General features: G+C 40.0%; 1 protein-coding gene across 1 annotated transcript in view; it reads left to right on the top strand.

The window, feature by feature from the left end:
* myo7ab (myosin VIIAb) overlaps positions 1–14,602 on the top strand; it is a gene marked incomplete at its 3' end in the record, with an annotated part of 32,561 nt that extends 17,959 nt beyond the window's left edge. Inside the window, exons 27-46 of the mRNA XM_079233086.1 lie at positions 38–211; positions 682–909; positions 1,843–2,013; positions 2,091–2,208; positions 2,301–2,427; positions 3,384–3,553; positions 3,636–3,826; positions 4,011–4,135; positions 4,216–4,393; positions 4,974–5,116; positions 5,489–5,644; positions 5,736–5,841; positions 7,177–7,290; positions 7,413–7,500; positions 7,632–7,738; positions 9,547–9,732; positions 13,030–13,146; positions 13,525–13,608; positions 14,179–14,298; positions 14,516–14,602. Of these exons, the coding sequence (XP_079089212.1) occupies positions 38–211; positions 682–909; positions 1,843–2,013; positions 2,091–2,208; positions 2,301–2,427; positions 3,384–3,553; positions 3,636–3,826; positions 4,011–4,135; positions 4,216–4,393; positions 4,974–5,116; positions 5,489–5,644; positions 5,736–5,841; positions 7,177–7,290; positions 7,413–7,500; positions 7,632–7,738; positions 9,547–9,732; positions 13,030–13,146; positions 13,525–13,608; positions 14,179–14,298; positions 14,516–14,602 (2,790 nt within the window). The remainder of the gene's footprint in view (positions 1–37; positions 212–681; positions 910–1,842; positions 2,014–2,090; positions 2,209–2,300; positions 2,428–3,383; positions 3,554–3,635; positions 3,827–4,010; positions 4,136–4,215; positions 4,394–4,973; positions 5,117–5,488; positions 5,645–5,735; positions 5,842–7,176; positions 7,291–7,412; positions 7,501–7,631; positions 7,739–9,546; positions 9,733–13,029; positions 13,147–13,524; positions 13,609–14,178; positions 14,299–14,515) is intronic.

The raw sequence follows: 14,602 nt of genomic DNA, 5'->3' as shown, positions 1-14,602 counted from the left end.
AGTGATAACTTGAATCCAATCTTTTTTCGCCCTTCAGGCCACCAAATCTAAGAAACCCATCATGCTACCAGTAACGTTTATGGACGGCACCACCAAGACTCTCCTGGCGGACTCCGCCACCACCGCCAGTGAGCTCTGCAACGCTCTGGCCGACAAGATCAGCCTGAGAGATCGCTTCGGCTTCTCGCTGTACATCGCCCTGTTTGACAAGGTGAGACCGGGACATTAGACCAGCACATCATTTGGTTTGCACAGCAGGAGCGGTTCTTAAACGCAAATTCAAGGTACTTGTACTTTACTACTTGTACTTAACTTGAGTATTTCCATATAATGCTACTTTCAACTTGTACTCCACTCCAGGCGTGTTGATGTTGAATCTTTGTGATCAAACTGAGTGATGAAGTGTTCCTTTATGTGTTAAAGTCTCATAGTTTTAAAGCCAAATACACTATTTAAAAAGCCTCTTGGCCCAGCTGGAAAATGCATCGTCACAAAGCTGAAAACAAGACGGGGCTGTTTTTCTCGGCTGTTGAAAAAATTTAGAACGGAATACTTTTCCACCACACATATACATATTTATATTTATATAGTAATATGACGGCAGCAAATGTTGTCTGATACGATGGAGGTTATATATTCAAACCTGATAGATGACTGAATGGAGACTCTGCTTTGGTTCAGGTGTCGTCTCTGGGCAGCGGCAGCGACCACGTCATGGACGCCGTCTCCCAGTGTGAGCAGTATGCCAAGGAGCAGGGCGCCCAGGAGAGGAATGCCCCCTGGAGGCTGTTCTTCAGGAAGGAGATCTTCAACCCCTGGCATAACCCCGCTGAGGACTACGTCGCCACAAACCTTGTTTACCAGCAGATCGTCCGAGGGGTGAAATTCGGAGAGTACCGCTGTGAGAGGGTGAGCAGCTTTTTCTGTTTAACATACAGTTAATGTACTTGAAAGGTAGCTTACTGATTTATTTTTGAAAGGAGACCATGTGCTTGTACAGCAGTCACTAAGTTACATTAATCAGGTACTATACTAAAGTACAGTAAGTTGCTTACCACTTTGGAGATAAGTACAGCTGAAATGATTACTTGAGTTATCAATTAGTCATTTTTTTTGTTTTGATTTCATGATTCCAGCTTCACAAATGTGAAGATTTGCTGATTTTCTTTTTAGGTAATTTGAATAATTTTTTTTAAATAGTTTGGACAATTTCTCACTATTTTCAGATTTTTTTTCACAATCCAAATAATTAATCGATTAATGGAGAACATAATCGGCAGATTGATACATAATGATAACAATCATGAGTTGCAATCCAAGACCAATTCCTGTGATGTGTAAGTAACGGCACAGGTGACACAGATGATGGCCTGATTAGTGAATGATGCAAATATCCTATAAGATTCCTTCTTTGATGTTTGAGGATGTAAATAAAGTTGTTTTCATGCCTTTGTTCCTGTTTGGCCTCTGAAAAGAGCAAATCTGTGTTCTTTCAAGCTCGTATGAGCTACAAGACCACCGGCATACATTAGATGGGCTTGTTGAGGTGGTTCCTTATTTGTAGTTTAGTCATCGCACATAATCTGATATTTTTCAGTAAAATTAACCATTCTAAATAAATCAAAATGTCCAATCTGCTTGATGAATCTGTAAAAATATTGACAATATAGCAACCCTAACTTGTAGCTTCATTTGTTTTTTATGATCAATTAATGAGATTATTGGTATTGCCAAGGCATGTATGACAAAACTGTAACTGTGTAATAATAATTAGGAGGTGCTGGAACAAATTAAACTTATTTTATTTTGTTTTCTCATGATCGCCCTGTGTCTGTCCTAAAGGAGGAGGACCTGGCGGAGCTGGCCTCTCAGCAGTACTACGTGGACTACGGCTCTGAGATCCTCCAAGATCGCCTGCTCACCCTCATCACCTCCTACATCCCCGACAGAGAGATCTCCTCCACTAAGACTGCGGAGAAGTGGGCTCAGCTCATCATCAACGCCCATAAAAAGGTATCTACACCGACACTGACCTCTTGGGGGCCTTTTTGAACTTAAGCCTCAGTCACTAACTGCAACTGTCTGCGCAGGGAATACACACTAAACGGAGGCTGACCTCACAGAAGGTGAAGGAGGACGTGGTGGATTTTGCTCGTTTAAAGTGGCCTTTACTCTTCTCGCGCTTCTACGAGGCCTTCAAATTTTCAGGTTGGTGGCTATTATCATTAATATTTCTTACTAGGTGGTATCTGTGTATATAATTTGTTTTCCCATGGATATGACACCGTTTGTCTTTGCAGGACCCAGTCTGCCCAAGAATGACGTGATCGTGGCAGTGAACTGGACGGGGGTTTACTTTGTGGATGAACAGGAGCAGGTCCTTCTAGAGCTCTCGTTCCCAGAGATCACCGCTGTGTCCAGTAGCAGGTATGATGACGCCAAGTCTAAGCAACACTGAATGGGAAGAATAGTCTAATTTCAAGCTAAATTCTGCAATTCTACCTACGGTATTGGAAGAAAATGCACAAATCTAAATTCTTGAGGTTGAGGATTTTAAATCCCAAAGACCTGCAAGATATTTATATGTATAATATATAGATGTATAATATTGTAGCTGTGGATTTATAGCAGCCAAAACATTAGACGTGTCAACCATTCCTTACAAATATAAGGGCACATGTGGTACATGGTATTACCCTGAAGTGATGTCCCCCCAACAAGATGTTACTTACTGTAGTTTTACCAGTGACTGTACCCAAGTGTATTAAAAAATGTGACACATTGTTGCAAATGAGGTGCAAGATATACAGTCAAATTAAGACACTAAATATGCACGTTTGAGAATAAAACTCCCTTATCTATTGTTTGATGTTCATTAATGTATCTTTTATTAGATATCGATAATATATATATATATATATATATATATATATATTTGATATATATATATATATATATTTGATATATAGGTGTTGATATATATATATATTTGATATATAGGTGTTGATATATTTATGCATCAACAACTAGGAGTATGTATTGCCATTCAATTTGGTAGAAATATTCATGTCACTCATAAAAAATGATACATCTGTGATCCCTGAACTTTTAATCTAGTTTATCATCATCTGGTCAAAACATCAGTATGTAAGCATGTTTTACTGACAGTGAAGTGCAAAAGATACTACAGTGTAGCATGGAGCATTTGAACTAATGATTCTCTTCAACAGAGTTGAAACAATGGTAACAAGTTGGTGTGTTCCTCAATCCTCACAACAACAAAAAATACTTTTATGAAGTCCACCTCTTACGAGGACACTCCGGTATTATTATTTGTTCTCCTTAATTAACGGAAAGCATTTATGTAAACTTTCGTCTTCCAGAGGGGGTAAACTCCAGGGTCAGAGTTTCACGTTGGCCACCATCAAAGGAGACGAGTACACATTCACCTCCAACAACGCAGAGGACATCCGGGATCTGGTGGTCACCTTCCTCGAGGGTCTGAGGAAGCGGTCCAAGTATGTGGTGGGACTGTTGGACTGTCCCAACCCTGGTAAGATTCACAGATGGTAAGAAAAATAAATACAAATTATGTTTTTTAAATTGTCTTCAAATACAATTTGTTAACTTTACAGCGGGGGTAGACTCCACATTCCTAAGTTTCTCCAAAGGGGATCTGATCATCCTGGATGAACACGACGGAGAGCATGTGATGAACTCCGGCTGGGCTCACGGCATCAACGACAGGACCAAACAGAGAGGGGACTTCCCTGCTGACTGCGTCTATGTGCTGCCCACCATCACCAGACCGCAGTATGACATCGTGGTGAGTGGGCCACAACAAAGATGAATTAACATCTGCTATTTGCGATTTATCGGTAGTAGCGTTGTAAACACTTAATCCATTACAGTCGTTAACTTGCATTCCTCGATACATTCATAAAAATCTATGCGAAGATATTTCAGAAGGATGTTTTTTGTCATCCTTTTTCACTCCTTCTCCATCTCAGGCTCTTGTGACTATGACTCCTGATCAGAGGCGAGAATCCATCGGTTTGTCCCATATGAGCGTCTCTGTCATTGAGGACAAAACTAAAGCCTACACACTGGAGGAGTTCTCCTACGACTACTTCAGGTGTGCCTCCTCATCCTTTATATATATAGATATAAATTGTGTAGTTTCATCATTTCTAACCCTTCCATTTGTGTTGTCAGACCTCCTCCTAAGAGCACTCTGAGCAGGGTGATGATCTCTAAGAGCCGAGGAAAGGACCGTCTGTGGAGCTGTACCAGGGAGCCTCTCAAACAGCCTCTGCTGAAGAAAGTCCTGGCTCACGAGGAGCTCTCCCAGGAGGCCTTACTGGCCTTCACAGATATCCTACATATATTGTCTGTGAGCAAGTTACATAACCTGGAAGAAAACATTAATGTTTTAGTCCTATTTAGAACATGGGGTAGTGCTGCGCTTCAGCCTCTTGTGGTCGAAATCAGTTTGACAACTACACGAAACAAAACAAATGTATATGTTTGTTGTCATCTGTTATTAAGTCATAAACACAGGAGAATAATAGCATTTACATCCCAAATAGAAATGTGATCACCAGAATTTATTATTCTATTCTTCTGAAAATATAAAAAGCCCAAACTGTACAAATTTTAGCCACTTTGGGTTTAAAAAAAATGACTGGAACGATTAGTTAATTATCAAAGTAGCTGCTTATTGCATTTCAGCTCTCCACATATCATGAAGACAAAACTACTGCTTTGAAAATCATAAAGAAAGGTCAACAAATTAAATTACTCTTCCAACCATCCAAGTAAGCATGGAGGGCGATATCATTAATATACACACATCTAACAAATGCCAGTAAATTATTGTCAGACAACAATATTTCCTGCTCCAAAATCCAAGACACCTGCCTGTTGTTGTGTTGATGGTTGCTGTCCTTGACGCGGCTCTACCTGTGATGAAGTATACGGGCGACTACCCGTCCAAACGCGTGCGTTCCGTCAACGAGCTCACCGACCAGATCTTTGAAGGAGCTCTGAAGGCCGAGCCGCTCAAAGACGAAATCTTCTGTCAGATTCTCAAACAGCTGACTGATAATCACATCAAGTAAGTCTGGAAAACACCCACACACACACACACACACACACGATGGAAAGTATTCAGCAATATGGTGGTCAAACTTGTGTTTCACTTACATTTATTTAAATGAGAAAAACATCCCACAAATGCATGTCGTAGAATCACATCATTTACTTACTCTTTGTCATATTTACCTCACTAAAGGACTAGATTGTCTATTTATCAAACACAAACTCTTAGCACTATATTTTTATTTATTTACATTTGTATGCCAAAATAACTTTTAAAAATCATAGCTTAACTTGCTGTGTGTGTGTGTGTGTGTGTGTGTGTGTGTGTGTGTGTGTGTGTGTGTGTGTGTGTGTGTGTGTGTGTGTGTGTGTGTGTGTGTGTGTGTAGGTACAGTGAAGAGAAGGGCTGGGAGCTGCTGTGGCTCTGCACTGGTTTGTTTCCTCCCAGTAACACTCTGCTGCCTCACGTCCAGAAGTTCCTCCAGGCCAAGAAACACCACCAGCTGGCACCAGACTGCATGCAGCGGCTACAGAAAGCCTTACGGTAACGCACACAAACACACTTTCTTCTTCAAAACTCTTTCATTGTGTTTGACTTCTTCCATTTCATTTCTCACAGTTATTATTTGTTGTAGAAATGGATCAAGAAAGTACCCTCCTCACCTAGTGGAGGTGGAGGCCATCCAGCACAAGACCACTCAGATCTTCCACAAAGTTTACTTCCCTGATGACTCAAACGAGGTCAGTGACGATTATTACATAATATATCATAACTGCAATTTATATAGACTGATACCAGATATGGGGCTCGGATTGGCCCTCATTGCTTTGGCACTTTTAAAAGAAAAAATACATTATGTTCCTCTTTTATTGATTGAAAAGTAGAATTTACTAGAAACAAAATGCACTCTTTGCTTAATTAAATAGATTGATGTGTTTAGCAGTGACAGACGTACTTGTTTTGCTACAACCGTCAGCTCATGGTGGATAATATTGTTATTGTTACTGTTATGTTTTTAAAAAGAAAACGCTATCCAAAAGGTTTTCAATGATATTTATGAGCCGATAAGGTCCAAACATAATCTTTCAACTTCCTGGAAGTTATGAACACAATCCTAATTCGTTGTTTTTAATAACATATACTCTACATGGCCCTTCAACTGTTAACATTAGTGATGTGTCCTTTCGTGTCGAGGCTTCGATGCGCGTGTCGAGTAATCCAGGTAGATTTTGGTGAAGGCTTGTGTCAATGACATATGCGGTGACGTTCGAAGCCTCGCGAGCCGGCCGTACCACGCGACTGATTCAGAAAATGGTTTGTGGGTTTGCCGTGCGATTTGAAATATAAGAGGCAGAGAAACTCAATGGATTTCCCCCCTTCCTCTGTGTACCCAGCTTCATGTGTGCCTGTGAAAGGGTATTTTATAAAGCAGGCGAAATAGTCTCAAAAAGCCCAGCACTGTGGAAAAGGTCTTATTCTTACTTTAACAAAATTGGACACATCAACATGGACTAGCGGAGTCGAGGCTCGAAACACCGATCCTCTGACTGAAAGTCGGATATTCTAACCACTGACCCACAGTCACATCACAACCCTCTCCCAATTGGTTCTGAGTTTTGTTTTTGACCCCGCCAATATATCATAAAGATAGACAATATTAATAATTGATGTATTGGCATCATAAACATAATTTATTCAATTTAAAGCTTCACACACCAAAGCCATGGTGTCGTTATGATCACTCTGCTTGTTTTACATGTATTGTCCACTTGGTGGCGCAGTAGAGCAAATGAAGCTCCATGAAGCTTCGGCACATGAGCGAACCAATTGGATGGAAAGCTTCAATGCTTCAGGAAGCTTCATCTCACCATCACGAGTTAACATATTTGCATTTAAAAAACAATGTTTCTTTCATAATATCAATATTAACAATCATGCTGATAATAATTGCATATAAGAAATGCAGCAAAAAGTGCTTTACAATAAGGAAGTATTGTCAGAAAATGAGCATAAAAACAGGGATAGAATGGAAAATAACATAGAAAACAAAACACGCTGCCTGTTTGTGTTGGCAGGTGTTTGAAGTGGAGTCGAGCACCAAGGCCAAAGACTTCTGCCACAACATCTCTGGACGTCTTCTGCTCAAATCCTCTGAAGGCTTTAGTCTTTTTGTGAAGATCACTGACAAGGTGAAGACGATCTGCAGTGATCTAAAATATCTAATAATAACAACAGTTCTCTCAAGAACCGACAGCTGCAGATACTGACCAGACCGTGTGCCGAGGTTAAAACAACTTTTAAATGTTCCCAGGTCATCAGTGTGCCCGACGGCGACTTCTTCTTCGACTTTGTGAGGCACCTGACTGACTGGATCAAGAAAGCCAGACATGTGAAAGACGGTAAAAAAAAAGAGGAAAAATAAAAGGAGATATATATTTATTTTTTTAACTCAAAAGTTGTGCATCTTCTCAGTGACTTCTATCTTCCTGTAACGGTTAATCCCCTCTGTGTTTGTGTGTTGTGTATGCAGGTGTCGTGCCTTCACTGACGTATCAGGTGTTCTTCATGAAGAAGCTGTGGACCAATACCGTGCCAGGAAAAGACGCGATGGCCGACTCCATCTTCCACTACTACCAAGTGAGTGACAGCTCTCGGAAATGAACAAATATGTGAAATTATTGTTTCAAGCTATTTAAAGTGGGGTATTTATTCATGTTATGCGACATTACTTTGTGAAATTGACCAAAAAAAAACACCCAAGTCAAACTGCACTGAAATATTAATATATGAACATCTGAGACTCAATAATGCAATTAAATTACAGGTTAACCGGCCTCTAATTATGCTGCAGAAGTGCTTCACAGAGTATCTGTAATCTGTAGTATAATCAAAATGATGTTTTGTTTTGCCCTAACGAGTAGCCATGAAAGAAGTATTCAAATCCTTTACTTAAGTAAAAGTACAAATACCACACTGTGAAAGTATTTGATATCCTGTTACTACAAGTAACAATCCTGCATTTAAAGTTTTACTTTAGTAAAAGTACTTGCTAAGGTATGAAAAGTGTAATTTTGTGTGAGAATAAATGTTCCTAGTGATGTGTCCTTTCGTGTCGAGGCTTCGATGCGCGTGTCGAGTAATCAGGTAGATTTTGGTGAAGCGCGTATCGAGGCTTGTGTCGATGACGTATGCGGTGACGTTCGAAGCCTCGCGAGCCGGCCGTACCACGTGACTGATTCAGAAAATGGTTCGTGGGTTTGCCGTGCGAATTGAAATATAAGGGGCAGCGAAACCCAATGGATTTCCCCCTTCCTCTCTGTACCAGCTTCATGTGTGCCTGTGAAAGGGTATTTTATAAAGCAGGCGAAATAGTCTCAAAAAGCCCAGCACTGTGGAGAAGTTCTTATTTTTACTTAAAAAATTGGACACATCAACATGGACTAGCGGAGCTGAGGCTCGAAACACCGATCCTCTGACTGAAAGTTGGATATTCTAAACACAGACCCACAATCACATCACAACCCTCTCCCAATTTGTTTCGAGTTTTGATTTTGACCCCGCCATTATATCATAAAGTTAATAATTGATGTATTGGCGTCACAAACATAATTTATTCAATTTAAAGCGTCACACACCAAAGCCATGGTGTCGTTATGATCACTCTGCCTGTTTTACATGTAGTGTCCACTTGGTGGCGCAGTAGAGCAAATGAAGCTCCATGAAGCTTCGGCACATGAGCGAACCAATTGGATGGAAAGCTTCAATGCTTCAGGAAGCTTTATCTCGCCATCACTAAATGTTCCCTGTCAGCCTTTTATTATTGTATATGTTTCTGGATAATTATTACTGCTGCATTGTGCTGGTTGTGCTAATTGTAACTCCTGTATATACTGTTTGGTAGTTTAATCTACATCAATGCATCATGTAATATAATATCATTTGTTTGTAGCGTCGCTGTCCTGTGAGAACCACAGATCTCTAAAAGTCAACTTTTCATGAGCTCAGAATAACAGGCCTGTTCTCAGCTTGGTGACGATGCATTTTCCAGCTGATCCAAGAGGCTTTTACGTAGTTTATTTATTTAATTACTTAAGAAGTAGGAGACTTTTCTTGACACATAAAGGAAACATTTCATCCTTCAGTTTATCACACACATTCAACATCAAACATGTGGAGATATGTGGTTTTTACTGGACACGAACAAGGTGAAGTAAAGTAGAGGTACCTCGAATTTGGACATGAGTAAATGTTTCTATATTATATTGCACCACTATTTAAAGGAAGTGTATGTAGCTCATTTGAGCACTGAGGACTGTTAACTGCCTGCTTTTCATGTAGCTTGAAAGTTGAGGGACAACCTGAAGTAAATAAATGTACAGCCAGTAGATGGCTTAATTGTCCCACTTCAGTCGTGCATCTTAAGAGGAAGTGCCTTCTCTCCGCAGGAGCTGCCTAAGTATCTGCGAGGCTACCACAAGTGTTTGAGGGAGGAGGTGCACCAGTTAGCAGCGCTGATCTACATGGTGAAGTTTGAGGACGACAAAACCCACTTCCAGAATATTTCCAAGATCCTGAAGGAGCTCGTCCCTCAGGACCAGATCAGACTTCTGTCCCCCGACGACTGGAAGAGGGTGAGATGCAGTATTATTTACAGAAATGTTTTATTAGGGCCCGAGCACTGACTTAGTCAGAGCAGAGGACCCTATTGTTATTCAAATGTTTATTCTTTTTGTTCGTCATTGCGCAGGGAAAAGAGATGCTTGGGCTAAACTTACATTCTTCAAAATGTGCCAATCTGATTTGGGTGTCGAACAAAAGTCGAAAAAAATAGCTCAATAGCGCCCCCTTTGGATGTAAAAGCTATCAATTTTTGCCACCTAAGACCCATTGACCTAAGATGGGACTGCTCTACAAAAAAACAAATTGAAACCCTTAAGCTCCGCCTACTTAGATTTTCCGACATTTTGAATTTCGTAAAACACACATTCTTGTCAACTCCTCCTACACTCTTGGTCCATTTCTTACGAAACTTTCTGTGGATCATCATTGGTTCAATGTGATCAAACAATACTTTCAAATTTGTTGATATCTCATTGCGTTTAGAAGTTATTAACCAATTAACTTCTTAGGGGCGTGGCTCAATATGTCAATACACATAACTTCAGAATTACTTGGCCTATCTTCACAAAAGTTGTAGCATACGTCAACATTGTGTTCCTTAACATACACACATTTTTTAAGAATATTCAAACACCAGGGGGCGCTGCAGTGAACAGCTCAATTTTTGCATTTTCCTTAATTTCAGGTGTTGTATTCTAACGAACTTTTTCTAGAGATTAAACATGATTGATTTCAAATTTGGGATATATGATGTTGAGACCTTTGCAGGGAAAAGTTATCAAAGGATTTAAAAAATATGGAACTATTTGATCGCAGCGCCAAAGAGACACCATTTCCATGAAAATTGAAGTTGCTTTAACTCGGCCATACATGATGTAATCTGCTCCATATTTCTCATATGTCCTGACCTCTTGACCCTGAAGACATCCATATGCTAATTTGTTTCGTGAAACGCTGTTGCCGTGGCGACCCATCCTTCGCGGTCATCAACAAAAGTACTTTTGAGGGACTAAGCATGCTCGACACGTAACTAAACTTGCCAAACACATTTAAAGGCAAAGATGTAGTTACCTGATATGACTTGAATGACTCAAAATGGAACTTCGGCTCGATAGCGCCCCCTACAAATATTCAATTAAGCAGCCCCAGCGATACAGTTGACCAACATGTATGAAACCTGGTAGCCATATGTAACACATGTAAACTTAAAAATAACTCTCTTGGAACCATGCTCTAAACCGTACAGGAAGTCAGATAGCGCCCCCTAAAAAACATGTTTTTTTTTGACAACCTATGAGTTGTGAAAGCCCACAGTTTTTGCCCCCTGTCACCAATTGACTTGAAATACAAAAAAGTACATTGTCGCATTAAACTCCGCCTCCTTAGAATTTCCGCCATTTTGAATTTTGTGAAAAACAATTTTTTCCTCAAATCTTCCTAAACGCTGGCTTCGATTTGTACAAAATTTTCTGTGGATCATTAAAGGTTCAATTTCATGAAAATATATCAAAAGCTTGTTTATATCTCATTGTGTTCAAAAGAAAAGGACCCATTAACTTCTTAGGGGTAAATTCAACTAAATTCAACAAAGCAGCCCTTGCAGTACGTTCAACATAGATATACAACATTTGATAGGCGTATGTACCACATATAAACTTCAAAATAACTCTTGGGACCATGCTCTAAACCAAACCGGAAGTCGGCCAATTTCATTTTCTTCGTTTGTTTCTTTCTATTTCTAGTTCAAATTGCCATAGTTTCCCAGTAGGTGGCGCTCTGACTGAGTTAATATTGGCATGCAGAATTCTTCACGCCATGACTCATAAAGCATATTAACTTTGGAACAGTTTTGACAAAGTACAGTTGAGTTACAACAGCTTGCTGTATGATCAAGAACCATATGAAATAGTCGCACACCACTTCCACGCCGTTCCATGAAACCTCAACCTTTTGATCACTTTCAATACATATTTGTATCTGTATATATATATATATATATATTTATATCCACATTTTTGCCGTCCGAACAAAACACGAGAAAATGCCTCATAACAGCTACGAGGTCGCTCAGCTCACAGCGCGACACAAAAACCTCGAGACTTCATAACACAGCACGAACTAGCTAAAAGTGAAGCTGAACAGGACCTCCTCTCTCTCTCTCTCTCTCTCTGAGGTGCGCTGAAATCAAAGCAGCTTTTCCAGAAGTCAACCTTTCTGCGAAAAAGAGGAAATATGTGTCTGTCATCACATCAAATGACAGTCAGCGCTTCCAAGATCTTTCTGCCATTGAGAAAGAATTCAAGCTATTCTCGACTCCCTTCCTGATGATGCAGAAGAAGTGAAGAGAGTCTGAACTAAAACTGATGGAGATGCAGTGATGATTCTCTGAAGAACAGAGAATTTCAGTTTCTCTCCCTACAGACTTCTACTGGAGCTTGGAAAAGGCTAAATTTCCTTTGATGTAATTTTTTTAATATATACATACATATATATATATATATATATATATAAAATTTACCTCATTTGATTCATTTTGCGATATACCTCACCTGAGTAGCCCAGACTTTCATATATTTTTCTGTTTGTGGCCCTCGGTGGAAAAAGTTTGGACACCCCTGAGATAGATAGAGATAGATAGATAGATAGATAGATAGATAGATAGATAGATAGATAGATACATCTCTCTCTCTAAATTAAAGCTGCTTGCAGCTGTGACTGGGCCCTCGCTCGAGCACGTCGGGGGAAGCCGAAGGGTCGCCGGCTCGTCCGGCCGAGAACGTTCGCCTGCCAGGCGGAGGTTCTCGACCGGGAGAGCCGGCGAGGGCCCAGTCACAGCTGCAAGCAGCTTTAATTAATATTTTGTATTATTATTTTTTAACATCTGTCTCTTAAGGACTACAGATGAAAAATAGTCGCTAACTGGCGCATTTACAGAAATGTTTTTATTAATGTGCACTGTCCCCTTATCAAATAAACCATTTAACAAACAGAACAGAGGAGTTGCCACAAACGATAACATTGCAGCCTGTTTTTTGCAGCTGCAGTGTCCCCCAAAAAACTGTTCCCATTAGTCACTTGGACCCAAAAAAACACTTTGAACAAAGTACAGCTGAGGCTGATGGGCGTGTCATCGGTGTTGCAGGTATTTGGTCATGAATACAAGTTTCTGTACAGATTTAATAGTTAATTTGATGAAAGAATGGAGATGAAACGATATCTTAATATATCTTTACTAAATGTAAGCCAGTGGGGGCTACTGTGTGTAAACATAATGTATACATATAAATAAATGTGTGTTTCCCTCCCAGTCCATCATGTCGCTGCTCAACAAGCACTCAGGAAAGACCCGAGAAGAAGCCAAACTCTCCTTCCTCAAAATTATCTACAAGTGGACCACGTTTGGTTCAGCCTTTTTTGAAGTCAAGGTAAAGACGTCCATAATAGTTTTTTTTAAAAGAGGAACATACGTGTATATGTTTAGGAGCTGCTGCATGTTTTCATGTCATTATGTTGTTGTCGTTTTGATTGTTTCATAGGTGGAAGATGCACTCCAATCTTTTACCTCAGATAAAAGTGGCAATACTACGGTGTAGATACTCTGTGAAAGAATCAGGAGTGAATGTTATGCAGAATGGCCGATTTCAGAATAATATAGATTAAATTATTGGATTATAATTGTGGATTCATACATGTGCCCATTCATTGATTATCATTTAATAGCAGAATTATAATTTGCAAAGTCACAATTTTTTCAGCGTGTGTAAAATTTTGTTTTTAATTATTCCAATGTTTTTTCCCTGCAGCAAACGACTGATCCAAATTACCCAGAAACCCTCCTGATAGCGATCAACAAACACGGAGTCAGTCTCATTGATCTTAAATCTAAGGTGGGTCCACACATCATTCATGTTTGTTTCCAAGATTTATCATGTTTGGGAACAAAGTAGTTTTCTGAAATATTTACTCTGAAGTGTTTACAAAATATAGAGCATTCAAATAATTGTTTACTCTAATCCAAAAGTTTAAAGCTACAATAGAAAACGTTCACAGTTGGAGTGAAGTCTTGTACACAAGAAAACACTCAAGTCGGGTCTTTTAGATCGAGACGTGTCTACACATCACTTTGAATCTGAATATTTAGTTAACTGTCACTCTATCTGTACATTTAAAGGTTGAATCACGTTTATTTTCTCCTTGTGGTTCCTAAAATCCCGTGTGTGCTAATTTTGACCCTCCTGCTCTTAAGTGACGTTCACTGTACATTTGTGGCGGACCGCGTCACATCTGCAGCCTCACATGACGGCAGTCTGGGACAAAAAATATCGTGAGACTCTAAGTCTCGTAGGCTATTTTTTGAATGCCTGAAATCAAAAGTACACATGCTATCTCACAGTTTGAGTACTTTATCTGCAAACCAGGTACATGTGTACTAATCTCAGTTGTTCTACTTCCTGCAGGACATCCTCATCACTCACCCCTTCACCAAGATCTCCAACTGGAGCAGCGGTAACACGTACTTCCACATCACCATCGGAAACCTGGTCCGAGGCAGCAAGCTGCTGTGTGAGACCTCGCTGGTGAGCTACTGGTTTTGACATGGCGCACTACTGGGACAAGAATAACCTGACATTAAACGTTTGTGGGTATTTAGCTTTCAAAACAAAAGTTTGAGAGAGAGACTATGATTGTCTTCCAGGAGAGAATGTCTGACTTTTTTTTTTTTTTCTCATCACGAGAAAAAAAACAATAACAATTCAGCACAGCATATCTAATCTTTAACCTGAAACCGCGCAGGGCTACAAAATGGACGACCTCCTGACCTCTTACATCAGCCAGATGTTGACGACGATGACCAAACAGCGAAGCTCCCGGGGAAAGTGA

The sequence above is a fragment of the Taurulus bubalis genome (genome assembly GCF_910589615.1).
Source record: "Taurulus bubalis genome assembly, chromosome: 2".
Lineage (NCBI taxonomy): Eukaryota > Metazoa > Chordata > Actinopteri > Perciformes > Cottidae > Taurulus > Taurulus bubalis.
Note: the sequence above shows the minus strand (reverse complement) of the source record. Positions and strands in the feature narration are given on the sequence as shown.